Genomic DNA, 27,533 nt, shown 5'->3' with positions numbered 1-27,533 from the left:
CTGCCAGCGGTGGGCAGCACGGCTGCATGGGTGAGACCTGCACAGCTCATTCTTCACCCTTGGAGATCCAGGTTTGGAGATCCTCAGGGCCTTTCATCAGTCCATCTCCAGGAGTGAGGCTCCCTGATGGCTATTCGTGGGATACTGAGCATAGGCCAGTGGCCAGATCAGCACCCAGTGGGGGGTCCACTCCTTTCACAAGCTGCTTCTTCCAAGCCAGGGTGCTTGATCTGCAACCAAGAGCTGCGTATGCCCCAGCCCTAACCTGGCTTTGTCTTCTCTTTGGTCATTACAGGAGGAATCTCGCTGTGAGGAATGCTCCCAGCTCAGGTAAAGGGTTGTGGGGGGGCATGCCATGGTCTGGCAGCGTGGGGGGGGGGGCCTGGGTTTCCTCAGCTTGGTCCGTGTTAGGGTGTGGAGAAAGGAAAGATAGTTTCTAGAAGCAAAGGAAATGCAGAACTTCGGGTATTCCCACAGGTTTCAGTGTCATGACAGTCACCAAGTCATGCAGCAGAGTAAAAGTGTTTGCAAGTGAGGCTTGCCTGAGTTCACCTGTCTCCTCCACTGATGTCTGTGTGTTCTTGCTCCAGAGCCCTCCGTCTCTCAGCTGATTGATGCCATAGGACAGAACCAGCTGGAGATTTTAAAGGAAAATGCCGAGGAATGCTTGGATTTATGGAAATCCAAGGAGAAGCCAGTGACAGTGGAGGATGAGGTTCCCATCACCCAGTGGGAGGCAGAGCGCAAGAAGGAGGTCAGTTTTGTCTGCTGGGACCAGCTGAGCTGGGGCTGTGACAGCTTGGGGTGCTCTGGGGGGATGGGAGAAGAAAGGGGAAGGACGGTGGGCAGAGCTGGAGGTTTGCTGGGGAGGGAGATGGTGCTGGGCTGGCAGGTACAGGTGGGCTCCTGCATCTGGAGAGGGACTGCGCAGCAAAGCCCTGTCCCGTGTCTCATTTCAGCGCGGTGAGGATGTTTTCATGGTCCCAGTCAGAGCCCTGGTGATCCCTCCTGAGGAGGAGGCAGTTGTTTGTGATTCTTCTGAGGCAGCATCTGCAGGGTACACAGGTGGGCAGTGCAGCACACAGGCATGTGAAATGAGGGGCTCCCTAGGGTGGGGAGAATATTTCCTTTGCTCTGGGTGTGCCTCATGCTGGGGCTATGACCAACAGTGCCCTTTTCATTGCAGATGCAAGCCAAACAGCTCCTGGAAAGAACAGGGATGACAGGACAGTGCCAGGAGACCCAAGTGTTGTATCCCAAACCAGCTGTGAGTAGTGGGACCTCCAGATCCTAGAATAATTTGTGTTGGCAGGGACCTTAAAGACTATCTAGCTCTAATCCCTGCCATGAGCAGGGACACCTTCCACTAGATCAGGTTGCTCCAAGCCCTGTCCAACTTAGCCTGGAACATTTCCAGGGCTGGGGCAGCCACAGCTTCACTGGTCAACCTGAGGCCTCCCCACCCTCAGAGGGAAGAATTTCCTCCAAATATCTAATCTAACCCTGCCCTCTGGCAGTGTGGAGCCATTCCCCTTTGTCCCGGCACTCCATGCCCATTTCCAAAGTCCTTCTCCAGCCCTCTTGGAGCCTCTTTAGATGGAAGGTTCTCTAAGGTCTCTCTGGAGCTTTCTATTCTCCAAGATTAATAACCCCAACTCTCTCAGCCTGTCTCCATAGCAGAGGTACTCCAGCCCTTGGATCGTCCTCATGGCCTCCTATGAATGCTCCAGATCCCATCCAGCCTTTAGTTTCCTCTACAGTTGGCTCAGCCCATCTCCTTGGATTGAGTGGAGGAGGTACTGGCATGGCCAGGTCTTTGGGAGACCTAGAGCAGGCAGGGAATGATCCCATTCCTGCAGCTTCCTTAGGCTCTGGTTCGTTGTGCTGGGAGCAGAAGAAGTCATTTTGATGCCATCACTGAGCATCAGTCTCCTGCCCTAGCGTGGGCTCCTCACTGGCTCTGGCTCAGCACCAGGATGGGTTTGTGTCTCCTTACAGGGCTTGGTGTCACCAAGCTTTGCTGCAGAAGTACCTGCAGAAGCTCCGTGTAGAGGAGGAGCTGAAGGGAGGAGCTGTCCTGGATAGTGCAGGGTGCAGGAGAAGGCCGCCTTCATACCTGCCTGGTATGCCGTCTCTGGGCAGTGTCTGCCTGTCCATGGCCTGCTGAATGAGATCTTGGAAAGGGTCTGACTGGAACACACCACATTTTGGGCTGGAAAGGGCTGCAGAGCTCCCCTCAGGAGCTGTCTTCCTCTGAGACCTTGTGTACAGAGGAGCCACAGAGAATGGGCAGCTACTTTCTTTGCCAAAATCAACCCTCGGGCTTCTTCACTGCAGGTGCAGCATCACCAACCTTGTCGGATAGCTTGGAGGGATCCCTGGACAACCCCTGGAACAGGATGCCCTCATTGTCTTTGACCCCAAGCTCTTCAGATGGTGAGTCCCCATGTCTCAGGGCATCCAGCCTGTCTTCCTGGCAGGAGACAGCTCCTCTCTTCTCATTGGGTGTAGCTCATCCTGGATGCTGGCTTGATTTTCCCTGGCCATAAAGCAGTGCTGTGGTGTTCCCATTGCCCTGTACCTGCATCATTACATCCCTGACACTCTTCCTGTGTGCCAGGGCAGGTCCCACCACCAGCTGCCTGCTCAAACTAACAGTGCTTTTCCTCTTATTAGACAAGACCTTTCAATCTGACCCTCCCATGAAGACCCAGAAAGATGTGGCTGCTGACAGCAACACCACTGACCTGTTGGAAGTGTGTAGCCAGGGCTCTCCTGAGCACTTGCCTCAGGGAGAGCCAGTGCAGACCTCCTCTCCCTCCCTGCTCTGCCCCTACAGCAATCCCAGTCTGGTGGAGATCAGCACCAGTGAGGCGGCACCAGCTGCAGAGGCAGCTTGGGATACCCTGTGCACTGACCAAGGCGTGCAAGGATCAAGGGGCTCTCAGGCCACCCTGCCCACTCTTTCTCCAGTTTTCCCAGTCTTGCCCAGCAGCAGCCTGCAGTCCCCACCTGACAGGATGCCTCGCAGGGAGCAGGCCTGCTCCAGTGGCACAGCTTCCTCTCCACATGCGTTGAAGCCTGGACTGGCTCACGCCAGGACAAAAGGAGGAGAGTCTGTGGGTGCCAAGAGGAAGCTGATGGAGGAAGATGAGCAGGCCTCCAGTGGGCAGCAGCATCGCCCAAGCACCTCTAAGGGCAGGGGGAGAGGCACAGGCAGCAGATCGGAGCTCACGAGCCCGCAGGGTGCAAAGAAGAGCAGAAAGGAGACCGGGCCGCAGAGACGTAGAAAGGAGCTTGAGGAGGAGGAGGAAGCGGAGGAGGAGGAGGAAGAGCAAGCATCCCCTGCGAGAGCTGGGCCCAGCTCCAGGCTGGAGCAGCACAGAGCTCCAGAGCCGGTAAATGTGAAGCAGCTGGTGAGGTCCCCTGAGGGCTGGGGGGTGCCTGGGGAGGCTCTCTGTGCCCACACTGCTGGTGTCCATCCTCAGGATCTTTCCTCACCAAGCTGGTGGGGATGGGAAGTTGAATGCAGGTGTCAGTGTAGATGGTGGAGGATCTGGGAACACTGAGGGAGTCATGAGGCAATCATGTAATCACTTAGGCTGGAAAAGACCTCATGAGATGGAAGTCCAACCATTCCCCAGCACTGCCAAGCCCACCACTGAACCGTAGCCCGAACTGCCACATCCACGCGCCATTAAATCCCTCCAGGGATGGTGAAGATGTGGTTTAGCCTGAGCTGGGTGGGAACAAACAATTGCGGGAGCATCTTCCAAGCTATCTGGGTAAAGGAAGATCAAAAGAACAGGGGGAGAGACACCTCAATCCTAGGGATTTTCTTGGGGTTGTTGGGCTCTCAGGCTGTGTGGGGCAGCACTCTGGGTGCTGTGGCTGGGGCAGACCCATCTCACCCCTTTGCTTTTGCAGTACGTGGAGAGACCACCTCAGTACCAATATGAGGCACCGAGCCCTGAGCTCTGCCAGCAGATACAATCTATCAGGTCAGTGCCATATCAGCCATGCACTCTGGCTGTCCCCTGTCCCTGCAGTGGAACTCACATCCCTACAGTGAGTCCCCAACCTCTGCCTTACCCCTTGTCACCAGCTGCCCCAGTGGTGTGTCCACAGCTGGGTCTCTTCTCACCCTGGCTCCTCCTGTCTGGTTTCTCAGGATCTCAGAGGCAATGCTGAAGTGGGCATGCTGGATACTGACTGAGGAGGAGGATTCCTGAGCCCAGCTCATCTTTCATTCCTTTGTTTCTTCAATGGGTCTGTCAAAACACTGGGAAGAGTGGTTGGGGGAGGGATGTGGAGATACCAGAACCTCTGTGCCCCAGGGGACTGCTGAGTGGGCTGGCCTGGCTGCAGAAACCCTGGTTCCAGGGGTGGTGGCACATAACCTGTTGAAAGCCAATACCCTCAGTGCCAAGAGGGGAGAAAAGCATTCATTCAGGAATGCCTGTATGTGAGCCAGCATCCCTCTCCCACCTCTTCATCCTTTCCAAATGCCTTGGCCCAGCAGGTGGGGACAAGAGGTGATCCAGTGCCACCATAGTAGCGATGGCAGAGGCCCCATGATCTGATCCTGCTCCAAAGGTACCCCAGGAGCTTGGATGGTTTATTGAATAGTTTAGGTAGGGTCCTGCACTGTTGGTTACAAAAAATAATCCTGCAGGGTTATGCTGTAGAAATTAAAAATAAAAGTTGTATATTTTTTAAATACACAGCTCTTGTATTAAAAAAAAAAAAAAAGAAAAAAAAAAACCAAAACAAAACAAGCATCTTGGTTTGTCGTAAACATCCGTGTAAGGAATGCGTTTGGTCCGGAGCAGAGGGCAGCACAGGAGAAAGCCACTGGGGTGTCAGGATCACGCTGGTGCTGTCAGGGAGCTGCGGGGATGGAGCTGCGTGCTGGAAGGCGGTGGGTCGTGGTCCCGCTGATGGAAGCCTGCATCTGGCGGGGGCTGGAGAGAGCGATACCCCATGGGGTCAGGAGCTGGAGTGGTGAAAGTGCCTTGGGAACGCTTCCTAAAAATAGCTGGCTGCCTAAAATCACCGGCTCCCCCGCTGCAGCCCACAGCGACAGAGGGCATTGGGGACCACAACACCACTGGATGCATCCTGCAGGCTCTGGCAGTCCCTGGGCATCCTGGGCGATGCTGGTGGCCCGGCTGTCCCCATGGCGAGAATTGGGCGATGCCATCATTGGCACATCCACGCCAGCCCGGTGCCCCGTGTACCCTCTCCGCACCCCAGCTGCCAAGCACCCCGGCACGGCGCACTTGCTTGCAGGGTTTTATTGGGAACAGCGTGGTGACATGCAGGGGCTTCACTGTCCCAGGGCTGGCTCCTCCCGGCCCGGCACTGGGCGTCTTTGGTCTACGGCAGCTGAGTCTTGTGCATTCGCAACAGTTTGTGCCAGGGCTTGTGGCTGCTCACCCTCAGTGCCTGTGCCAGCCTGCGGCTCCTCCAGCCCGGCACGGGGCCAGTCCTGCGGCGTGGCACCTACAGAGGTCACAGGTGCTGGTGTAAACATGGGGGGACCCTTGGTACCCCAATACCTGCTTTAGCAGGGAGGGGACCATCTCACCTTTAGCATCCAAGGTTGGTCCGGGCTCACCCTCCATCTCTGAGAGGGACTCGTGCTTGGTCCTGTGCCTGAGCACAGGCGAACGCCGCAGGCGCAGGGGAACAGTGCCCACTGGGGGAAACACAGCCCAGCTCCATGTTAGGGTGGGGCATAGTGGCCTGGCTCCTGCTGGAACTGATCCCAATGCCAAATTCCCTTTGGGAACTTCTCAGTGCAGCAGTGCCATTGTCTATCACCCACCAGCTGGGACAGGGACCATCACCACGCGCATGGAACGCCACCACCCACCTCTGCTGGTGTTGGGTGCAAGGAGGGGGTGGGGTCCCACTTCAGACCCAACTTACTTCCCAGCTCTGCCGGGCACTCGGGCTCCCTGAGCTGCTCCTCATGGACGGACAACGCTCGGCGGCCGGTCCCCCGTGGCGCTGCCAGCCGTGCCATCAGCCGGTTGTCTGGAAAAGCAATGGGGAGGTGCCTTTGGAGGGGAGCCCACAGCACCCCCCTTGGCAGGCCCCATCAGCACCCGGCGCCGTATGCTTGGCTCCTTGCTGCCCTCCATTCCCAAGGGCTCCAAGAACAGGCCAGCAGTGGAATGAGGCACCCATGGGCAGCATCCCTACCTTCAGTATTGGGTGGTGTGGGCAGGGTGCCAGCACCCACCTCCCCACCATGGCTGACCCTCCGCGGCAGCGCCGCCGGCACGTTCCTGCCCAGCCGTGGCAGGCTGCTGCTCCAGCCCTCCCGGCCCCCGGGCTCCGGCAGCCCGCTGGGCTCTGCTAGGGTGAAGGAGCGCCGGGGCTGGTCGGAGCTGGTGGCCGGTGGCTCAGTGGGCAGCTGCCTTCCCAGGGCTTTCCAGGCTGGCCGGGACTCAGTGCTGGGCTCCATCGTGGCGGCCAGGCTGCGGAAGGGTGCGTCTGTGGGGCAGGCAGGATGGAGCTGTGGGTGTCCAGAAGTGACAGCCCCAGGGAATGGTTCTTGGTGCTGGGAACCAGCCTGCAGCCAGTCCAGGGACTGGGCAATGGGCTGGGTGTCCATCCGCCATCACCAGGGATGGGCACCCTCTTGAGGGTGGAATTCTGCCCATGTGCCTGTGCCCACCAGTCCCTGTTAGCTCCATTCCCCATGCTTGGTGCTAGGAGAGGGGATAAAGCCCTCTGTCCCAGGGGCTGCTGTGACCCCCAGCATGCACTGCTGACCTACCTGTGGACACAGAGTGTGTGCGGGCCTTCAGGGAGGGGGGCGAGTCTGCAGAGCTGTCCACGATGTCCCCTGCAAGCACAAGCCACTGGTCAGCATCAGTGAGCTGGGGTCTGCCCAGTGCCACCAGCACCCAGCAGGGGGAAGATGTAGTGGGACCCACAGCTGGGAGTCCATGGGGGCCTGCCCACGGCCACCCATGGGTGCCCAGCTGGGCAGGGGTCACGGTGGGGAGGGCGCAGCCCCTCACCATCTGAGCCGGCTTTCTTGATCTCGCTGTCTTTGCTCTGCAAGGGGAAAAAAAACTGGTGAGGGGGTGTCAGAGAGGCAGTGCCCACAGAGATGATGGGTGCAGAGGGCAGAGTGCTTCTGCCAGGCTCTGAGGTGGCTGCAGGGGATGGGTGCATGCGGGGAAAGGAGGGACAGACTGACAGACACCATGCAGTGCACAGGAATCCACCCCTTGCAGAGGGTTAGGTGACAGGGCAGAGGCCATGGGCAGTGGCAGCACAGAGCCGGGTGCTGCCAGTCACAGCAGGGAGATGTCCCCCGCTCTTTGGACCACCATCTCCTACCACCCTGGAGGTGCAGGGTCCATCCCAAAAATGGAGCCAGTCCCCACCTGCTGCTTCTTGCTCTCAGCGGCCGGGCCCTTGGTGACGCCGATGCGATGGAGCATGACCTGCACGCGCTGCTCGAAGGAGCTGGACAACTCCCCCTCGCTCTTCTCCAGGTGCCTCTTCTGCAGGAGAGACACAGCCCTGCCAGGAACATGGACCCACCACAGCACCTATGGCACCCACACTCCTGCCTGCAGGGCACCCACATTCCCAACCCCAGGCATGCTGCCAGGAGATGGTGACATGGACACGACCCAGTGGGGATATCCCCAGACATCACTCCAGTGTCCCTGCACCCCCTGGTAACCCCACCAGCATCCAGGGTAGGAACAGCACCCACCAGGCGAGCTGAACAGCAGAGGTGGCTTGGTGACTGTGGCAGTGCTTACCTTGTCGTGCCTGACCCCCAGCGCATCCTCGTCCTCCCCAGACAGCAAGATGAGCGACTGGGATTTGCCCTCCCGAGAGTACTTGGGGCGGATCCTTCGGGCAGAGTCAGGGGTCTGGCAGTGCTCAGGCTCTGTGTGGGGCTCAGCAGAGAGCCCCCCCTCCTCCGATTTACTCAGGGGCTTCCCTGACTCGCCCGCCTTGCTGGGGGCTCGTAAAATGTCACTGAGCATCGAGCGCCTGCTCCTGGGAGCGGTGGGACCACCCTCAGGCTCCTTCTCACACCTCGAGCCCCGGCTGGATTTGGGTTTCTTGAAGGCAAAAAAATTCCCGATTTTCTTCTTGAGGGTGCGGGAGCCAGAGGGAGCCATAGGGGCTGATCCCGGGCAGATCTCTGGAGTCGTGGGGCTGGGGAGAGATGAAGCATTGGAAAAGGTGAGCTCCAGGTTGCCAAGAGGTAAGGGATCAGTTTTTTCTCCCTGCCCACCTGAAAGGGATGAATCCAGACCCTGGACACACCACCTGAGATGGCAGTGTCCTGGCCAGGGCACCCATTCCCAGCATGGCTCCCATGGGTGCTGCATCATTGCCTCCCTGCTGCAGAACAGACTACATGGCCACATCCTGCACACCATGGCTGCCATCCCATTCCTCTTCCCCCAGCTTTGCCCTTGGTGATATCCCTGGGTGTGCTGCTTTCCCCAGCATCCCTTTCACACTGGGACCAGCAGCGTTTGCAGGGAGGCTGCTGAAACCCTGGGGACGGGTGTGTGCTGGGCAGGTGAGGGGCCCTGAGCTCCCCCAGGCTTACGGCAGTGTTTCTGTGATGAGCCTCTTGGCAAAGAAGTCCTCCAGCCCCTCGTCCACGCGGGTGATGCTCCTGTCCTCGCTGTTCTCGCAGGCCACGGGCTGCACCTGTGAGTGGCAGTTGCTGTCAGCCCAGCACGGGGCAAAGGTGCCCCCAGGCACGAAGATGTGTCACCCACCCCTGGGCATGAACAAGTGGGTGCCCCTGCAGGATGGGTGCTGGCACCTTCCATCTCATTCCCAGCATTAAAGCCAAACCATGGTGCTATCAGCTGCATCCCAGCTCTGATCCTGCTCCCTCCCTTGAGCACTGGGAGCTCCAGGCAGCCCCAGGCTCCTTCCAACCCCTTGCCCAGCACAGTGGCTGAGGTATGGCACTCGAACTGTGGGAGAAGCCTTTGGCAGGGATGCTTCCTCCACCTGAGCTCCAAGAAACAGACCCCTGTGCTGCTGGTGGTGATGGAGCAGGTGACCTGCAGGGACCCACATCTGCAGGTGTGGATCTGCAGGTGTGGACCCACATCCTTCAGATGCTTCAAGTCCAACCTTGGAGTGCCAGCACGGCCTGAATGAGAGCCACCTGCTCTATCCCCATAACAAAGTGGCCCATGCCACAGCCAAGCCTTCCTCCATGGCACCTTCCTCTCCCTGGCATGTGGCACCGCATCAGTGGCTTCCTATCGATGAGAGGGAGGCGCTTCCCCATCGGTGGCATTTCAATCCATAATGACTTTTCATTACGGCTGGATTGATGCTGCTCAGGAGCCGTTCCAGCCAGCTGAGATCTGCTCTCCCTGTCACATCATATCCATCAAAGCCTGTCCTTGCTCAAGCCTTGGCCCACCCCGGGTGCCAGGAGTGCCTGTCCCACTGCAGGGTGATGGTCCCCTGGCCCTGCCAACCTCCAGCACCCACCCTGCCCATGGGACACAGCTCCTGCCTCCCCTCCGGCCCCATGCCAGCCCTGATCCCACCATGATCCAAGCAAGCATCACCACAGCCACTCAAGACAGGGCTTTCCAGCAAGTGAGAGGATCCAGCTGCATCACGGTGGCATGGGGATGAGGTGATGCCAGCAGGATCCAGCCCCAGGGACAGTGACGGAGCTGGACTCGCCACTGACTGCACCCAAAAGTTACTTTTCCTTTGGGAAGGGGGTTGCAAAGGCAGGATCCCCATCCAGTCGCCTGTTGGATGGGGGGAGCACGACCCACCTCATCACGGCTGGCAGAGCCCCACCAGCATCACCGGGAGCTGTGGTGGCCGCCAGTGCTTCAGGGGTGATGGATTTTGGATACAGGGGAGCAAATGGAGCTCAGGAGGAGGGAGGCAGCTGGAGCCATTGCCGAACACATCGCTGGTCCTCTGCACCCAAACTCTGCAGGTTTTTTCATTCCTCCCCTGGCTCCCACCGCTCAGCATCTCCCAGTGGGGAGCAGAAAAGAGGATGGATGATTCCCCTTGCCCCCCTCCCCCCAGCCCCCTTGCCCATCCTTTCAGGCTGCCCCCCTCCGAGGAGGAGGCTCCGGCAGTAGCTGAAATGCAGAATAATAAACCCGCCGCGTCTTTGCGCATCTCATTTTCCTGCCTCGCAACAAATACTGACCGCAATAATTCACCCAAGTGGGAAAAAAAAAAAGGGAAAACCACACCGAATACACCCCACCTTCCCCGGCAGCCGTGCCCCCCTTACATTCGGCTTGCTGGGCGGCTGCTTGTGCCGGCGGTTGGGCCGGGGCCTGGCTTTGGTGCAATGCTCCAGCTTCTCGCCGGCGGTCGGCAGGTCCATAAGGAATCCGGTGGCGGTGGCAGGCTGCGTGGCGGGGAGCGAGCCGCTCGCAGGCTCAGCATCCTTTGTGGAGGCAGGGCGTGCCGGCGGCGCGGCGGGGCTGAGTGACGGCGGCGCCCGGTGAGCTCGGAGCCCGCTGGCGTCTCGACCCGCTGCCGGCTCCAGCTCCGAGACACCTACGAGAGGCGAGAGTGTCCCTGTTGACACCCGGCCTCGCCAGGCCTCCCCATCATCATCATCATCATCATCACCATCATCATCACCGACGCCGTCACCTTCGCCCACGCGTGGAGGGTCAGCGGGGCGCTGGCTCCGCCGCGGGGAGGAGAGCGCGGCCGTGCCCGCCAGGAGCGTGCGTGGCGGCTTTGCGGCGCAGCCCGGGATGGATCCTGCCACCGCCGCCGGAGGGTTGCGTGCAGGGGATGCTGTGGGGGGATTGCGGGGGGATGCTCAGGCGGGGGCCGAACCGAGCCCCGCAGCCAGCCCCGAGACCTGCAGCAGGCAGCAGTGGTACGGCAGGAGCCCTGCCAGCGCTGGCCCGGCCAGCAGCACTCACAAACACACTCATTTTGCTCTGCAGGCAGCTCCTCACCCCGCCATGTACCCTCTGGATGGGCGGCAGGGTGCTGCGGGGCTCAGGGACATCGGGGTCCCCTGGGGACACAGGGGTGCTGGGTGCTGGTCTGCACGAGCTCTGCTTTAGCCAAAGCACAGCCACCCATCAGCAGCTCATTGTCTGTGCCCCCCACTGAGATTCACCCCCCTCCCAGGCATGCAGGGCTCTGGGGGCAGCACCAGCAGCAAGGGAAACCCACGGGCAACATCTTCTCCCCGAGGCTGGTGGGTGAGTGGGTGATGTCTATGCCCAGGGTGAACCCTGGGATGGCTGTGGGAGATGTCACGGCACCCACAGTCACAGACAAACCTCCCACCCCTGCCTGGCTGTGTGGGGAGGGAGTTCAGGGCATTTACCCTTCTGCCCGAGGGCACTGAGCCAGCTGAGACCCAAAACCAGCACAAGAGCAAGGTCAAGGTGAGCATCCCCCACAGACCCCAATCACAGCACTGGGAGAGGCTCTCTGAAGAGTCCAGATCCTGCTGCCCTCAGCCCGTGGCATCAACATGGGGGGCTCTGACCGCGAGGTCCCCAGCTGGCTGCTGCGAGCCCCCCACCCCTGCCATGCCCCGTGGAGGCAGCGCAGCCCACAGTGAGCCGCAGCAGAGGGACAGTTCCACGGTGACCTTACTTCTCACAGTTGCTGTGGGCCGAATGCTCCTGAAATGCTTGTTTCTCCTCCGCAGGGCCATTTTGTACTGCAGGGAGAGAGGCACAGTGGCAGCTCCAGCATGGACAAGCTGGCTGTGCCAAGAGGTATCCCACGGCAGCAGGAGCCAGCCAGGCTTTGCCCAGTGATGGGTGCAATCCCTCCTTCACCCCTAGGCTCCCAGGGATGCACCTCCTCATCTTGTCCCAGCTCCAAAACTACCCATGGTGCTGGATTGGATAGTTCCCCATCCAGGACAATGCATGGCACTGGATCCCAGGTCCCAAAGCAGCAACAGTAGGACAAGGTACAAGCAGCTGGGCCGCCACAAGGACACGCTCCCGGTGCCAGCAGCGTGGCCTGGCAGGCTAATGGTCCCATTTCCCAGCGCTAATTGCCTTAGCACTGCTCTGGGGGGTGCTGGGGGGTGCGTGCACTGGAGAGGCCGCGGCGTTAAGCCCGGCATCATCCGGTAAGGCGGATAAAGGGCAGTTATACCGCAGGCATCACGCGGCCGCAGCGGGTCCGGACCCTACCTCCTCTGCAGCAAGGTCCGGAGGATTCCTGCCCCTCGCCAGCGCGGTGGCATCGTCCTCAGCTGACTCCGGCAGCAGCACCAGGAGGTCGAGCCCCTGCTTGGAGAGGCTCTCTGCCTAAAACCATTAGGAAGCACTTAAATTATCCCAGGGGCTGAAGCGTGCTTGGCTGCCCTCCGTGCTGCTCTGCTCCCTACCCACGGCTGGGATTTGTGAGCGGATTTAGGCCTGATTAGCCTGCGTCCAGCCCAGCGCAGCTGCCCTGTTGCAGGAGTGGCCGGTGCCTGGCGTCACCCCAGCAGCCCCCACCACACGGCAGCAGCACTGGGACTTTGCTCAGATGTTGCTGTGACCGCACGGGAAGAGGATTGCCTGGGAGGAAAACCAGCCTGCGTGGGAATTGCCCTGCTTCCCAGACTGCAAATCCATGGTCACAGCATTGGCACCCAGGTACCTGGAAAATGCTGGGGTACCCAGACTCCCCATTCTGCATCCCAGCCCCACATCCCCCTCCCACAGGTGCTGGCAGCCCCCAGCACTCACCAGTTTGTACTGGGCGATGGTCAGGTCTCCCAGCACGGCATCCACAATGCAATCAGCCACAGCGGCCGTGACGGACAGCTTGATTTCACTGGGAGCAGAAAGACGGCTCTCAGGGCCAGCACCCACCAGCCCTGCAAGCCATGGGGCCACCTCCCAAGGGAGAGCCTTGCTGAGGAGGTGGATGCTTGGCTGTGGCACCCAGAGAGGCACCTGGGACATGCCCATGTGCTGCAGCTCGCTGGGTCTGTGCTGCCAGAGCAGGAATGGGATAGGCACTGGCTGGGATGGAGAACGCCAAATGCATCCCCTTGCTGATGGTCAGCACTCCCTCTGCCAGCCAAAGGGATGTGCCCACAGGAACATCACCCCATGGGTCTCCCTAGCACCCCAGGGACAGATCCAAACTGGATCCAAGCTCGTGCAGGAAGCAAAGCCACAGCTGGAAAAACACAGCAGCAGGGCCCAGCACACCACTATCACCACAGCGTGGGGAGAGGAGAAGTTGGTAGGGAGCCCCCAGAATGCTCCTCTGGCCTCATGGGTCAGTGTCAGTGGCTGAGTGAGAAGGAAGAACAGCACATCACCCACTTCAGCTTGCTGAAGACATCAGTGACCATCTGGTCCAGGACAGCGCTGAGGCTGAGGTGGTCCTGGAGGCAGATCCTCTCCGACATGGCATTGACCAGCTGGTCCCTGACCCCGCTCTTCTGCACCACAGCTGGGCACAGGCCGTGCGCTGTGTCCAGCACCGCCTGCATGATTGCCTGAGGTTTGGGGAGGAAAGTGGAAGTTTCAGTGTCTTTTCTATCAGGATTCACATGATTTTCAGTAGACACCATCCCCCTTATCCTTATGGGCAAAGCTGATGAACACCCCGTGCTGTCCATGGGTGCCCACCTGGATTTCCCGGCTGCAGGTCTGTGATGCTTCCTCCATGAGACACTCCAGCTTGTGCTGCAGCTTGCCGTTCTGGTACGGGGTGTTTCCTGCCTCATACAAGAGCGGCAGGATCTGGAAGAGAGACGGTGTGGATCATCCCATGTCACCTCATCTTCCCTTCCCATACTTCCATGCACACCCTGTGCCCATGGCTGCCCCATGGAAGAGCATCACCTGCATCAGCTGGGCCAGGTTTGGCCATCTTTTGGCTTTGCTGGGCCAGGTTTGGGCATCCTCATCCCTCAGAATCCCTGTGTCCCCTCAATTTCTCCCCACCACCCACTGACTCTCCTTCCCCTCTTGCACCCCACTATGTTGCTACCTGCATCGGGGAGATCCTTACCCAACCCTTTCACCACCTTTCCAACGTTAGTACTGTCTTCTTAAATCCTATCTCTGCCAGATTAAGTAACCAGGCGGGTGCCAGAGAGTTGGGGAAAAGGGGAAAGGAGATGGTTTGAAGATAAGTAGAGGAGGAGGTGGAAAAAGTGCAGTGGGGAGAGAGAACCAAGACCAAGAAGATCAAACCAGGTCTGACAGAGCCAGGAGCTGCCAAGCCAACACAGTGGATTTTGTCATGGGCTGATGGAGCATTCTCATTGCTGGGGCAGGATGAAGGTGCTGCAGGGAGGGACCCTCAGGGATTCAGGGAGGTTTCTCACCAGTGTGGGCATCTGTGGGTTGCAGGGTGTGCTCACAGCTGGAGCACCCATCTCTCCCAAGGAGGGACGTGTGAGCATGGGATGCCAGAGGAAAAGGGGGTTGTAACCCCTGTGGGGGGTGTGCACAGCTGTGTGTCTCTGGGACAAGGGGACTAAGAACACTTTGATCTTTGTTCTAGAAGGGAATTCAGAAATTCTCAGCTGTTCTTTAACATTTGCAAGTGCTCAGTGTTGTGCATCCGTTGCATCGACATTCTGGAATTCCCTGGCTGCTGGTTAATGATGTCATTAACTAATCAATGCCCCGCTTCGATCCCGAATGGACGCCGGGTGAGCTGAGGGGGTTTCCCACGCAGTGGACTCACGCTGACAGAGAGGTTGGCATTCCTGATGGCCTCCTCAGCGCAGAGGATGTCGGTCTCCACCTCCCTCCCCGTGCAGGTGCTCAGGATGTCAACGTGCTTCTGCACACTCAGGCAGATCTCATTCACCATCTGGAGCACAGAGAGGCTGCGTCATGTGCCGACGCTGGAGCAGCACTGCCAGTTCCCCTCCTTGCTGTGACTTTCCCAGAGAAGAGTGTGCTCAGAGGGGGAACAGGCAGGTTCCAGCCTCCCAGAGCATCCCTGCCTAATAATCAGGGATGCCACATGGCTGGGATTTGCTGGCAAGAGTGCACAGGGGGTAGGAACACACTGTATAGGTTAGCATAGCAGCAAGTTATCTCAGCAGTGCATATGCATGAAATGCATGGATGCAGTTAGCAGGATTCCAGGAGATCTGCTTTCCATCCGCCCCCACCCTCACCACAGAACCATGAAATGGTGTGGGTTGGAAGGGATCTTAAACATCCTCCCATTCCAACCCCCCTGCCATGGTCAGGGACACCTTCCACTAGACCAGGTTGCTCCAAGCTCAACCTTGAACACTTGAACTTTCAGAGATTTGGCGTCCACAATTTCTCTGAGCAACCTGTTCCATCCCTCCAATCTGCTCTGCCTACTCAGGAAAGGTTAAAAGGGTGTTTTGCTGCTTGGAAGAGCTCACATGAGCACGCCAGGGTCATTTGGGGCAGGGGAGGAGCAGCCCCATGCAGTAATTTGTCCATCAAACCTGTTCGGAAGAGGTGGTGAGGATGCCCTGCTGCAGCCGGAAGGTCTGCGCTGGCAGCGTCTGCCGCAGCTGGTTTCTCGTCAGACAGGATTGGAGCTGCAAAGGCAAGAGGCCATGAGCAGTGATGGTGGCACCTGGCCCTGCATCCCCCAACCCACATCTCCCCACCTTGTGCACGGCCTCCTCCGTCCTCTCGGGGTTGCTGCGATAGGCCTGTGCCACGTCGCTCATCGGCAGCGGCATCGACTTGAGCGTGTAATTCCTGTGAGGCACAGTGGGGTGAGCAGGTGCTGCTGCACCCAGGGTTCATCCCCCCTCTTCATGTCCCTGTAGACATGACACAGGTTCAGAGCCCACCCAACGGCAGCCTGGACATTGTCCCGAGGTCCAGCCCTGGAGATAGGGATGGCCAAACTCTGGGCATAGCAAACCCTGATGGGATGGCAGTGACCACCTGCCCAGGCTTTCCATGTGTCCCTCTTTCTTCAGACCTCCGGAGATCTGCACAACCAAACACCAGACCTGGAGGTGGGTGTGCTCAGCAGGTGAACAGCCTCTACCCATCTGTCATGGGCAGGGAGGAGAGGAACATCACATCACCACCACCAGCAGCTCCCCCTGTGCTCACTGGGGGCTCCTTGGGTGACATGAGGCCATGCTGGTTGGGATGCAGAGCCCAGGGGAGTCCCTGAGGTTGGTAATGGAGGTGCCATCACCAGATGGGTGTCAGGTTGCTTTGCTGGTTGCAAGACCAGAGTTGTGGACCAACTCCCTTGGGACATGCAAGGCCTTGCTGTTCAAGGGTTAAAAAGGTCCTGGGGACAGTGACACGCTGATGACAGAGGCTCTTTTGCATGGCAGTAGCAAGCCAGGAGGATCAAGAGGCTCCTTCCTTACCTCTCCAAAGCTTGAGCCACCTCCAGCAGCCCGTGAGCAGTTGTGTTATTCCTGTCCCAAACCACGGTTCTGCAAAAAGAAGGACGTGGGTGAGCCCTGCCCACACCCACACTGGCCTGAGGTGGGTGCTGGCAAGAGTCAGCCCAAGGCTGACCCCAGGCACCAGAGAGCCTAAAAATGGGGTTAAAAATTATGATTTTCAGTATCCAAAATCTAAACTTGGACTTTGCAGGGAGCTGTAAATTAGGTGGGTGCCTGGAGGGAGTGAAGGACTGGAAGGACATTCAGGCACCATCCTGCAGGCAGGGACAGATGTCTCCCAGAGGAACAGCCCTGGCTGAACACCATTCCCTGTCCTCTGCAGACACCACTGCTTTGGCTTTGTGTACACAGTGTAGTCCAAAATGGCATTTTAGGAACTGATGGCAGAGCATGAGGCAAGGGCAGTGACTGCAAAGGTCTGTCTGCAGCATGCTGGGCTGTGCATGAGCCTGGAAAAGAGCTGGTAAGCACCAGGGCAGGCATTGAACTGCTCTCTTGCCCTTCACGTGTCCCCTGCCAGCACTGCCAGATGACTGCCATGGGTGCACAATACAGTCATAGCATCCAACCATGTACGAGGAGTGGTCCAGGAGCACATCCATGGCTGCCAGGAGCCTTGACAAGCCTCCTTTGATGGCACCAGCATCACAACCATCATATCAGGGCCACCTGGCACAGGGTCACCCACAGCATATTACAGAGCTGCTGCTACCTGAGCTTGGTGTTGATCTGCAGGGCCTTGGCGAGCATCTTGGCCCCCGTGTCCCCCATGGCGTTGCCGCTGATGTCCAGGGAGATGAGGCTGGTGTTACTGCCCAGGGCACTCAGCAGGACATTGGTTCCCAGTTTGAGGCGTGATTCAGCCACAGACAGTGACTGGAGAGGCTAGAAAAAGGACAAGGAGGGGGCCAGGTGGCCAGGACACATGTCAAGGTACATGTCACCCTTCAGATACAGCCTCCATCCCTGTCCAGCAGCCTCTGGGATGGTGCTGGTTTTGGAGAGACCAAGTGATGCTGAACCCCAAGAAACAGGAAGGCAATGAGTGCTTAGGCAACAGGCTGGATTTAGCTCAGATGCCTGGCAGGCAGCGAGGAGAAAAGAGAGGTTTTTGGGAAAGCTGTGCTGAATCCAGGTTACACCAAGTGTCTCCTCCATGCCTTTAGCCAGACACAGGTTCCCGTTTTCCCAGATGAATGGGAACAGCTCCCACTTCTCTGTCTGAGCATCTGCTTCAGACTGAGGAAAATAAAAGCAGAAGGACTTGAATGGCAGTGGGAGAGAGGGAGGATTGCTCCCAGGCTGTGCGGGAGGGATCCGGATGGCACCCCGGCATGGAGACTGCACAGAGGTGGCAAAGGGTGACCAGGAGCACGGATGGGATGGTTGGGGTGGCCGAGGGCAAGCTGGACTCACACAATCCTCCTCCTGGGTGAGCTGGACAATGCGGTGCAGGACATCCAGTAGACCTTCCCTGTGGGAGAGATGGTGTGTGTAGGGGTTACTTGTGCAAGGCCTGGGGCCACAGATGCAGCTGGCAGAGCTCTGTCCTCCCTCCCACTCTTGCCTGGGCTATGACCCGTCTCTGACTCTGCACCAGGTGCTGGCAATGGTGCCCCTTCCTGTTGTGTTGGAGCAGCCAGGGTGGGCAGGCAATCCCTACCAGCCCATGGGCTTTTGATGGGGAGAGAGAGTCACGGTGGGTGCACCATTCCAGGATGGCTCCCAGCCTGGGTGCTGCTGCTTTGCACTCACTTGGATTTGATATTGAAGTTCTTCCCCAGGGAGACGTGCCTGATGGATTTGCTTCTGCCAATGGAGAGCACCAGTGTCACCATGTCGGGGTCAAAGCCTGCAGGAGATGGGAGACTCCCACCAAGATGCTCCAACAAATCCACAGAGCTGGCACCAAGGTGGCCCCTCGCAGGAGACCTGCAGAGCCACCAAGCTGCCACAGTGGGATGTTGGAGATGCTCAGGGAAGATCCTGAGCATCTTCCTCCCTTCCTGGCTTCCCCAAGGAGACAGAAGACCTGTGCAGACCTGGGGTCCCTGGGAAGTGAAATTTCTAGGTGAAATTAACAACTGGCAGAGGTGATGTTTGTCATGATTAGGATCACTTGCCCATGGCTTTGGAGGCCACAGCAGGACCAGGTTGGCAGCAGAGGTTGCAAACACCTGCAGAGTGGTGGGAAGAGTTTCTGCCCAGGGAACCCCTTTCAGTGCTTCAAACCCTGAGCCAGCGACATGAGACCACTTCAGATTCAGTGAACTGAAGAGGACTGTACCAACAAAGGTGTGAAATAAGAGATTTTGGCAAGTCCTGAGGCAGGAGGGCATAAAGAAATCACCTGACTCCCTGTGCTGGGTGAGTGGACATGATGGTCCAAGAGATGGAGGAGATCTTCTCCAGGCTGGGAAAAAGCAACCTACCATTGTCAGACAAGTCCAGGTCACTGATGGAGCTGGCATCGGGGATGAGATCCTGGATGACTTGGGCCCCTGCTGACCTCAGCTTGGAAGAAACAGCAAGACATCAGTACAAGAGGAGGCAGCGAGCCTTGCAAACGAGATCCTGCTCTCGGGGAGGTCAGACAGGGCACGGACCTGCCCGCACTGCCACAGTGCCAGGGGTGGTGGCATGGCCAGAGGGGTGGTGCCCATGGCTGCTGGACCCTCACCTCACAGCTGCTAAGATCCAGGTGCAGGTCACTGATGTGACTGTTGTCTGCCAGCCCTTGCAGCAATGCCCTGGAAAAGTCACCAAAGCCCCCCCATCAGTGCGAGAAATGGGGGCACCAGCACCTGCCATGGGGCACCCCCAGCGCTCCAGGCAGTGGGAGTGGGATGCTAGAGAAGGTATCCTTCCCAGAGCTCTGCCTCTCACAGCCCCTTCCATCCATCCTCCCCTGGGCTGGCCTCCCCAGGCTGTGCTCACCCCTAATTCATTCCCCTCAGCCCAACCTCACCTTACGACGTCGGCTGGCAGCTTGGTACCTGCCAGGGAGATGTGCCTGAGGGAGCAGGCCTGGCTGAAAAACTCCTTGATGTCAGGGGAGATGGTTTTCACCCTCCTGAGAAGGATGGGCACAACATGGATCATCTGCCACCCAGGACCAGCCACCCCCTGGGTGCCACACCCCCCTCACGCCACCCCAGGGCTTACTTGTGGGAGTACACATTTTTGGAGAGATCCAGGTGGATGAGGCTGGTGTGGGATCCGTGGAGCAGGGCTCCAAAGAGCTGCCAGGGTGGGGATGTGAGCCATGTGGAGGGGGACCCAGAGGTGCTGCAGCCCCTCACAAAGCCCGAGGATGGAGGGGGACTGAGGGCAGGGCTCACTGCATGGTACTCACAGCATCCAAAGGACAGTCTGTGCCAGCCAGGCTGAGGTGGGAGAGCGAGTGGCAGTGGCGGAGGAGGCTCTGCAGGTTCTGTGAGCAGAGGGTGCTCAGCAGCTTTGCCCCTGAATGCCACCCAGCACCCTGCAGCCCTGGAATCCCAGCTCCAGCCTGTCTCCTCCCTCCTGCTGAGCACAGGGTGAATCCTGCGCACAGGAACCCACTCTCTCATGGGATACATCCTTGCTCCAGATGGCATCTCCCACACTCCCACAAGGGGAAGTCCCCAGGGTGTCCCCATCTGCTCCCAGGCAGGCAGGGGGGAGTTGCAGCCATGATGTCCCCATCCCTGGGGTGCTGCAGGGCAGGGCACAGGCCAGAGGAGACCCAAGCCATCCAAACCACACTGGGGACAGAGTCTGAGTGATGTCACCCCATAACAGCACGTGAACTCACACTGATGTCATCCCCAGCCAGCGTGCCAGGGTTTCCAGAGAGGTCCAAGTGCCGGAGGGAGAATCCAATGGCTTTGTTATCTGTGAGGGCCTTGCATAATGTGCTCATCCCTGCTCGAAGAGAGTGGGAGAGAGGGATGGCTACAGGCCCCCCGCCCTGGGGAGAGCCGTGGAGCAGAGCAAAGGAACTTCCCTCCAGCTGGGGCAGCAGGACATCGCATCCACAAAGATGCCTTTTCCAGGGTGTCCTTGCAGCCCCTCCAGTCACTCCTTTTGTGGAGGGGGGCAAGGGCACCTGGGCTGTACCTTTGGCTGTGAGCATTGTCCTGGCCAAGCTGAGGCTCTGCAAACCCTTGGGACTCTTCTCCACGTGCCGGCTGAAGGCAATGACCCCTGATGAGAGCAGAGAGCCCTGAATGGCTGTGCAGGCACAGCTGGGTGCCCATCCCACCCTGAGCTGCAGCCTCCAGGACAGGAGGCAGCTGCTGGTGGGATCTGAACATCAGTTTTTGTGGGTGTAAACTCATCCCAGCCCAGGATTTGAGTACCTCTGTCTTCCAGCTGGTTGCCAGCAAGGTTGATGGTGTGCAGGACGGAGTCGGGATGGCTGCTGAGCACCTGGGCCATCCTCTGCACAAAGTCACTGTGGGGAGAAGGGTCACCCATCTGAGCAAGGTTTGGACACCTCCAGGAAACACAGCCACCAACCCTGTAGCCTTACAGACCATGCCACCAGGCTGCCAAGACCCAGCTCATTGCTGCCTTACAACACCTTCACTTACGCTTTCAACCCACTGTTCTCCAGCACCAGCTCCTCCAATGTCACCGATTTGCTGAGCATGTAGAGCAGCTGCTCTGAAATCTCCTGATTCTGGCAGGGAAGAAGAAAGCCTTTCTAGGAACCCAGCCACCTCCGGTGCACCCAGAGCCACGGCACCGGCACTCACCAGCCTGAAGTCCTTGCAGGAGAGCTTGGTGAACCACAGGTTGAAGGACAAAGCAGCAACACTCAGCGCCACATCCCTGCAGCATGAGAGGGATGAGAGAGTCAAGGGCCAGGATGAGCCAAGGCTGGTCCCAAATGGGTGACCCAAAACACCCAGCTGGGGGCTATCCCAAGACATCCAGCCCCAGGGTGCCCCAAGATACCTGGAGTGCCCCAAGACACCCAGGATGCCAGAGCACACCCATCCCGTGGTGGCCCAACACATCCAAACCCGAGGTGTTCCAACTGACCGAACCCTGGGATGCTCCAAGACACCCACCCTCAATGTGCCCCAACACAACGTTCAACAGAACAGGACTGGGGACTGTGGCTTTAAAGCAACCCACAGGTACCGATCATCTTCCCCAGATTATTCCCTTGGGGAAAATAAAATGTATCAAAATATTTGCATGCTTCTATCTAAACCTCAGGGTTTTAAACTCTTTTTAACTCTGGGCTCTCATGTGAGCAACACCACAGGTTTTGCTTGAATGGAAACAAGTTTCTTTTTTACTTCCTCATCCAAAGAAATCTCTAAAACCGTCTCCTTTTTGGCCAGCTGAACACAGATCCCCTGTTCCCCAAAACACTCAACCCAGAACTTTGACTTGCTGCAGCCCAGCCTGGCTGTTGCCTCCCCTGACAGCTGAGCCCTTGCTCCATCTTTCTTGGGATGGAGACATGGCTGAGCCCCACAGGGAGAATGCCAGGCACAGCTGGAGCTCAGGGCCCCACTGTCAGATTATAATCAGGTGATAACAAGGCTATAACAGATCTCTGGGGGGGCTGGTAGGGAGCAGTGCAAGTTTCAGGGTGGAGAGCAGCACCGGCTGCTTTGCATAGGGAAACACCTGACAGCCACGAGCTGCGAGAAGCGGCCGTGACGTTGGGTTTTCAGCCCCATAAACAGCTCCCAGGCTGATCTAAGAGTTAAAAATGAACAGAGAGGCTGCCTGGACTCTCAGCTGCTGCCCCATGGGACAGGGCACAGCATGTTTGGTGTGGGCGAGTGTCAGGCTGCAGATGTGGCACCCCTGGAGCATGTAAGCTATAAAAGCTTCCAACATGGACAGAAGAGCGTGTTGGGCCCCCTAGTAGGGACAGGGAGAATGAGGGTGAGTGCTGGAGTGGCATGGGACACTGCAGGCAGCATGGCTGGGGGACTCACCGGCTCTCCAGGTGGCTGAAGTCCAGCAGGTTGAACTCCCGGCAGTCCTGGCTGTGATAAATGTTGTCCACATCCTTCCCAGAAGGATGGACACATGGATCAGGCTCAGCACTGAGTCCTGGGGAGGGCTCAGGTGCCTGGTGCTGCTGGAGGGAGCTGAGCCCATGGGGCCTCCCTTCTGGGGAATCCCTTGCCTAAACCCCAAGTCCAAAACCTTCCCCAGTGCTCTGGCTGGCAGGGGACATGTCCCAGCTTGGTGGGACAGATTGGTGGGTCTTGGACGACTTCTGCAGGGAATGGTCAGAAGGCAACGCACCCCAGGCTGGTGGGAGCGAGGTGTGGGGAGAGGGGGCTGGGATCAGTGTCCAGAGGAAGGGGGGACAGCAGGTCCTGCTATGGCTGGGTCCCAGCAGGATTCTCTTCTACTAGGACACCCAGCAAGATTTCCAGGGGCTCTCCTTAGGTCACAGTCTGGGAAACAACCTGGCCCAAGACACCCCTCTCCCACCTGCACTTTGATTCCAGCCCACCAAGGAGCAGGGGGCACTCAAGCCAGGCGAAGCTGCAGTTCCCAGACCTGGGCTGCCCCAGCCACAGCAGCTCCATGAGGCACCCACGAGCATCCTGGTTCCCTGCACACCAAGTGACACACTGCCACTGCCTGCACGCAGGGGATGGACCAGCTTACCCACTGGATCTCCTCACGGAAGGCAAAGCCATTGTAGTCACACAGAGCAGCGTAGGTCTCTGAAAACCCCCCTGCGAAGAGAAGGCAGTCTTGGGGGCAGACCTTCCCATGGGAACACGGAGGAGAACTTGGGGAGAGTGGGAAACAGGAGAGGGATGACAGGGACTCAGAAGGGATGCTGAGGGCTCCCCCTTCCCTCCTCAACGGGGAGAGAGATCTACTGTCAGCCCCAAAATGGGGGCTTTGGCTTGCTTTGCTTGATCTGTGTGGGTACCAGGCCAGGCACATTGCTGTGGTGATAATGGAGGTATCCTGCTCCAGACCAGGCCACAGGAAAAGCTCCTGGCTCTGCAGTGGTGCCATATGAGGTGGGTAGAAGCATCCACAGCTACAGGTTCTCACAGGTAGATACGAAGCATCATTGCCCACTGTCCTGCTCCTTTCTGGGGAGCTACCTCCCCTCAAACCTGCTCCTGCCCCGTGGGATGGGGTGGGCTGGTGGACAGCAGACCCCAGTAGCAGGGCTCCATCTGACCAAAGCCACCACGGGTGCCCTGCCAGCAGAGTGGGGGCAGTCAGCAGAGCTGGTGTTGATGGATGCAGGGCTGGAATAGTCCCCAGGGTGCTCCAGCCCTCCTGGTCCTGCCTGAGGGAGGTTATGGCAGGACTTACCACAAGGCCCAGGGTTGCTCTGCAGCATTTCCTCCAGTGAGTCTGTGATCTGCTGGATCCTCTCATACAGGCTGGGGGGGCAGTTCTTGAGCAGCGTCCTGGGGAGGGAGCAGAGGGGTGTGTCAGGATGGGCCAGGAGAGCATCCCCACCACTTTATGCTTAGCTACAACCCTTGTGTGTAGGGTGGGTAAAAATATTCAATCAGGGAGCAGGGTCTCACCTCCATCCATGTGTTTTACTCCTGCTAAAAGCACTGTTGTGCACCCATCCTATATTTGGGATTTTCTAGCTGCAGGTGTCCTGGTTCATGGCAGGTGGGTTGGAACTAGATGATGCTTACAGTTTGTTCCAACCCAAACCCTTCCAGGATTCTATGATTTGGGGCTTTTCTGGGCAAAGGGGTTGCTCTGGTACCTACACAACCACCCCTGGGGAGCAGAAGACCCTTACCCAAGGGATGAGTCTGGAAAGACTTTCTTAAGTGACATGGTGACATGGATAACAACTTGCTCCAAATCATCCAAGGACATGAACCGGAAGGCATAAGACGCTGCATCTGTTTCTATGACAACCTGCAGGGTCCAAAGGATGAGAGATGCCTGAGTGAGCTGGCAGCACACAGCGTCCCCAAGCCCCGAGACATGATGGTGACAGCCATCAGCTCCTCACTGCCAACCCAGTTGGAGCACCATAAGCGCAGGGAATGCTGTGAGCACCAGGAATTTAGGATAAAATACATTTGTGTGCCAGAATAAGGCATAAACCTCCTGAAAATTCAGCTTAAGCTGATGCAGAGGCAGCCCAATGCAGTGGGGTGAGAACAGCCTTGTCTCTGCCTGCTGCAGCTGGAGGATGGAGGTTTCCTCCCTAAATTTTTTTAATCGAGGTTTGGGGCTTTTTTAGCTTATGGTTCCTACCAGGAAAAAAAAAATCCCATGGCAACATGCTCCCTGATTTAATTACACACTGATTGAGGCGTGGGAGCAAGATGACAATTATCTGCTGGCATCGCGCGAGGATGGTGCTTCCGCCAGTGCCCAGGGCTGTGGAGGCAGGAGAGCGTGGGACTGCCTGCACATTAACAATCCCTGGGCTTTCCACACCGCGGTCAGATGTCTTGCCCTCCTCCACCCTGAGGTTTCAACCCCCTGCACCCTTCTGTCTCTGCCCAGCTCCTTCAGTTCTCTCCTGGAGCTCAGCCACGCAGCCTGCTGAGCAGCAGAAACCCCGTGTGGAGGCTGAGGCCATGGTGGCTGATGATGCTTTAACAAGAAAAAGCCAGACAGGGGGTTAGCAAGGACCAGACAAGAGGTTAGCAAGGACCACAGCCTTGTTTTGGTCAATATGTCCAAGCCTTGATATCCAGATCCTCTCTTCCACGGTTCCCACTGCCACATCTGCCCTAGGTGCCTGCCTCTCTCTAAGAGGATTGACGGGGTTTAAAACACCCTCCTGCTAAATTTGTCTTCACCTTGGTAAGCCTGCAGCCGTTTGTCACCTTGTCCCTGCGGAGTGGGAGGTGCCATGCCCAGGCACTGTCTGTGGATGCCAGAGGGGAACAAGTGCAGGCACCCACCCAGCACCCCTGGGTGCCTCCCTGCACATCCAGCTCCGGAGCAGAACCTCTCATGAGGCTGTAAGAGGATTTCTTTAGAGGAGGAACAGGGACAAGTTCCCTGTGGAGCTCTCAGGGATCAACCCTGAGGTGACCCTCAATGTGCAGTGGGGGACCAGAACACCCCCACACCCTGTGGTGGGCCCAGGACCAGGGTTTGCCATGGGGCAGCGGGAAGAAGGTGAGGTAATGCCCAGGTTGTGTTTGTCCCAGTTGCTGGTGCCACTCACCACACTGGGCTCTTGGACCATCATCTCCCTCACCTCCAGGAAGCTGAAGCTGCTGTGAACCTGTGGGTCAGAGGAGTAGGATCAGCCCAAGTGCTGATGGAGAAAGGAAACCCAAGGGTTAACATCAACTCCCACACTTCCCCATGCCTCAAATAGTGCTTGGCCTTGGCCCCACCCTCCACCACCCTCCAAACAAGACCCCCTCCCCTTCCCCCCATTCCTTTCCTCATCCTGCTCTTGAGGGCTTCCCAGACCCAGTGGCCCAGGTGACTCGTGGGTCACTCACCTCGGTGCCCCAAGCCCCGCCAGGAACCACAGGACTGCCCCATGGCACAGGGTCCCCACACTTACCCTCACTGGCAGCATCACAGGCAGCACATAGGCTCGCCAGGGTGTCAGGACCTAGGCAAGGTGTGACAAGGGACCATGGCGACATGGGAGTCACCCCTGTCCCTCACTGCAGCTGTGAAACAGCTTCCCGGGGAAACCAGGAAAGTGGGAACCAGGCTGGACTCTGCACATACCAAGATAAAGTCGTCATACTTGGATTTCACCTGCAGCTGGATGCTCAGCACCAGGAGCACCTTCTTTGTCCCCAGGAAGGCGGTGATGCCCTCTGAAAAGACCAATGTCCGCATCAAATGAGGTGGCTGAAGTCACCTTGGTCCTCTCCCACATGCCCTGCTGCCCTCGGGGATACTGTCCCCACCTGAACCGTCTCTCCCTCCACACCTGACAGTCAGACCCTGGTTGCTCTCTGACAAACCACACACTTCACCAGCTGTGAGTCCTCTTTGCTGCTCAGGTGATGCTCAGGTGATGCACCCACCTCCCCAAATTCTGCCACAGCCTCAAACCAAGCACAGGGCTTTGGGGTCTCTGGTTCACACTGCCTGTGCTGCCTCACCCACTGGGAGGTGGCACTAAGTGACAAGAGAGTCCTGATTTCTCTTACTTCCTGTCCAAATTTACCACTGGGGAGCAACTGGTCACAAGTCCATCCTCTCCACAGAGCAGCCAGGGTGGTCACATGTGCCAACCTCCCCAAGTTCACAGACGGGTCACTCCCATGGTCACTGGGCCACTGTGAGCATTGCTCCTGCCTTGAGCACCACCTCCCTGCCTGCCTGATTCATGCCTCTCACTGGGAGAAACAGAACCAAAACCACAGCTGTCCATCACTGTGCAGAGCAAACCAGGCTCTCACAATGACACCGAGCCCTGCGGGTCCAGGGGCTTGAGCCACGTGTCTCCAGGGTCCCATCCTGGTAGAGCCAGGACCTGAGGCTGTGGGGACATGGCGACTCAGCTCCTTCCCACCTCACTGCAAGCCTCGGTGGGGCTGATGAGGCTGAAGGACCCCGAGATGTCTGTGGCCTTCTGCTTTTTCAATCAGCCAAGAGGCGGCTATGAGCAGTGGTACTTCACAGCCCCCCATGCTGAGCTGCAGGCTGTGCCTTCCTGGGGAGCTGCCAGGGACCCCCCAAATGGCCAGAGCAACCCCAGCCCATGGGACTGAGCAGCACCAAGCTGCACCCACAAACCTGGCAGCTTGAGCTGTGCAGAATCCCATCCTTGAGGAGCCAGGTTGTCTGGGGATGCTCTTGGTCCAAGCTCCATCCTCAGGCAAATGAATTTTGTGGACAAGAAGAAACCCCAGACACTGCTTGGACCCCCCTGAACCTCAGCTGCTGCTGCTGAGGGAGCCAAAAGCAGCTCTGCCAACCCCAGCGAGGCAAATTGGGGCCAAGCAGGCCCCGTACGGGTGCTTTCCATGTGGCAGCGATGCCCCGGCAGCGCGGCGGCGGGCGATGCTTACCTTGCAGCTCAGCAGGGATCCCTCCCGGGGACGCAGCCATGATTGGGACCACGGGGTCACCTGCCCGGGTATGCGGGTGTCAGGGCAGCATCCTTGGGCGCCGCGGGAAAGGCACCCTGCCGGGAGGAAGCGCTGAGGTTACCAACCGGCAGCGCCGCCGCCTCGGTGCCTCC

At 58.3% G+C, this 27,533-nt stretch overlaps 2 protein-coding genes across 5 annotated transcripts in view; one reads left to right on the top strand and one right to left on the bottom strand.

The window, feature by feature from the left end:
• The window catches only part of LOC121664436, a 7,544-nt gene extending 2,820 nt beyond the window's left edge, over nucleotides 1-4,724 (top strand). Inside the window, exons 7-15 of the mRNA XM_042027743.1 lie at nucleotides 296-330; nucleotides 591-754; nucleotides 960-1,065; nucleotides 1,187-1,267; nucleotides 1,665-1,796; nucleotides 2,338-2,436; nucleotides 2,677-3,398; nucleotides 3,928-4,001; nucleotides 4,172-4,724. Coding sequence (XP_041883677.1) covers nucleotides 296-330; nucleotides 591-754; nucleotides 960-1,065; nucleotides 1,187-1,267; nucleotides 1,665-1,796; nucleotides 2,338-2,436; nucleotides 2,677-3,398; nucleotides 3,928-4,001; nucleotides 4,172-4,232 — 1,474 coding nt within the window. The 3' untranslated portion in view covers nucleotides 4,233-4,724. The remainder of the gene's footprint in view (nucleotides 1-295; nucleotides 331-590; nucleotides 755-959; nucleotides 1,066-1,186; nucleotides 1,268-1,664; nucleotides 1,797-2,337; nucleotides 2,437-2,676; nucleotides 3,399-3,927; nucleotides 4,002-4,171) is intronic.
• On the bottom strand, nucleotides 4,576-27,533 carry CARMIL2 (capping protein regulator and myosin 1 linker 2). Of its 4 annotated transcripts, XM_042027287.1 has the most exons (41): nucleotides 27,361-27,533; nucleotides 26,066-26,157; nucleotides 25,893-25,943; nucleotides 25,542-25,601; nucleotides 24,147-24,268; nucleotides 23,696-23,793; nucleotides 23,024-23,094; nucleotides 22,336-22,409; nucleotides 21,130-21,205; nucleotides 20,965-21,053; nucleotides 20,731-20,825; nucleotides 20,489-20,575; nucleotides 20,184-20,293; nucleotides 19,743-19,820; nucleotides 19,553-19,629; nucleotides 19,356-19,460; nucleotides 19,068-19,137; nucleotides 18,820-18,901; nucleotides 18,143-18,239; nucleotides 17,804-17,861; nucleotides 17,100-17,272; nucleotides 16,346-16,414; nucleotides 15,617-15,710; nucleotides 15,449-15,544; nucleotides 14,701-14,829; nucleotides 13,632-13,745; nucleotides 13,323-13,498; nucleotides 12,735-12,822; nucleotides 12,192-12,308; nucleotides 11,638-11,704; nucleotides 10,666-10,815; nucleotides 10,295-10,566; nucleotides 8,606-8,709; nucleotides 7,797-8,202; nucleotides 7,410-7,529; nucleotides 7,038-7,074; nucleotides 6,791-6,859; nucleotides 6,211-6,504; nucleotides 5,935-6,042; nucleotides 5,591-5,701; nucleotides 4,576-5,505 (listed from the first exon to the last, which is right to left on the bottom strand). In XM_042027287.1, exons 1-41 carry the CDS (start codon nucleotides 27,398-27,400, stop codon nucleotides 5,330-5,332), a joined length of 4,602 nt encoding a protein of 1,533 aa, XP_041883221.1. In that variant the 5' UTR covers nucleotides 27,401-27,533; the 3' UTR covers nucleotides 4,576-5,329. The 4 variants fall into 4 exon arrangements, with proteins under 4 accessions (XP_041883221.1, XP_041883219.1, XP_041883222.1 ...); XM_042027285.1 differs by having other exon boundaries at nucleotides 10,295-10,815; XM_042027288.1 differs by lacking the exon at nucleotides 10,666-10,815 and having other exon boundaries at nucleotides 27,361-27,532.

Source organism: Corvus kubaryi, unplaced genomic scaffold (assembly GCF_017639235.1).
Source record: "Corvus kubaryi isolate FWS band 111438036 unplaced genomic scaffold, C.kubaryi_AGA036_p1.0 37300, whole genome shotgun sequence".
Classification (NCBI taxonomy): domain Eukaryota; kingdom Metazoa; phylum Chordata; class Aves; order Passeriformes; family Corvidae; genus Corvus; species Corvus kubaryi.
Note: the sequence above shows the minus strand (reverse complement) of the source record. Positions and strands in the feature narration are given on the sequence as shown.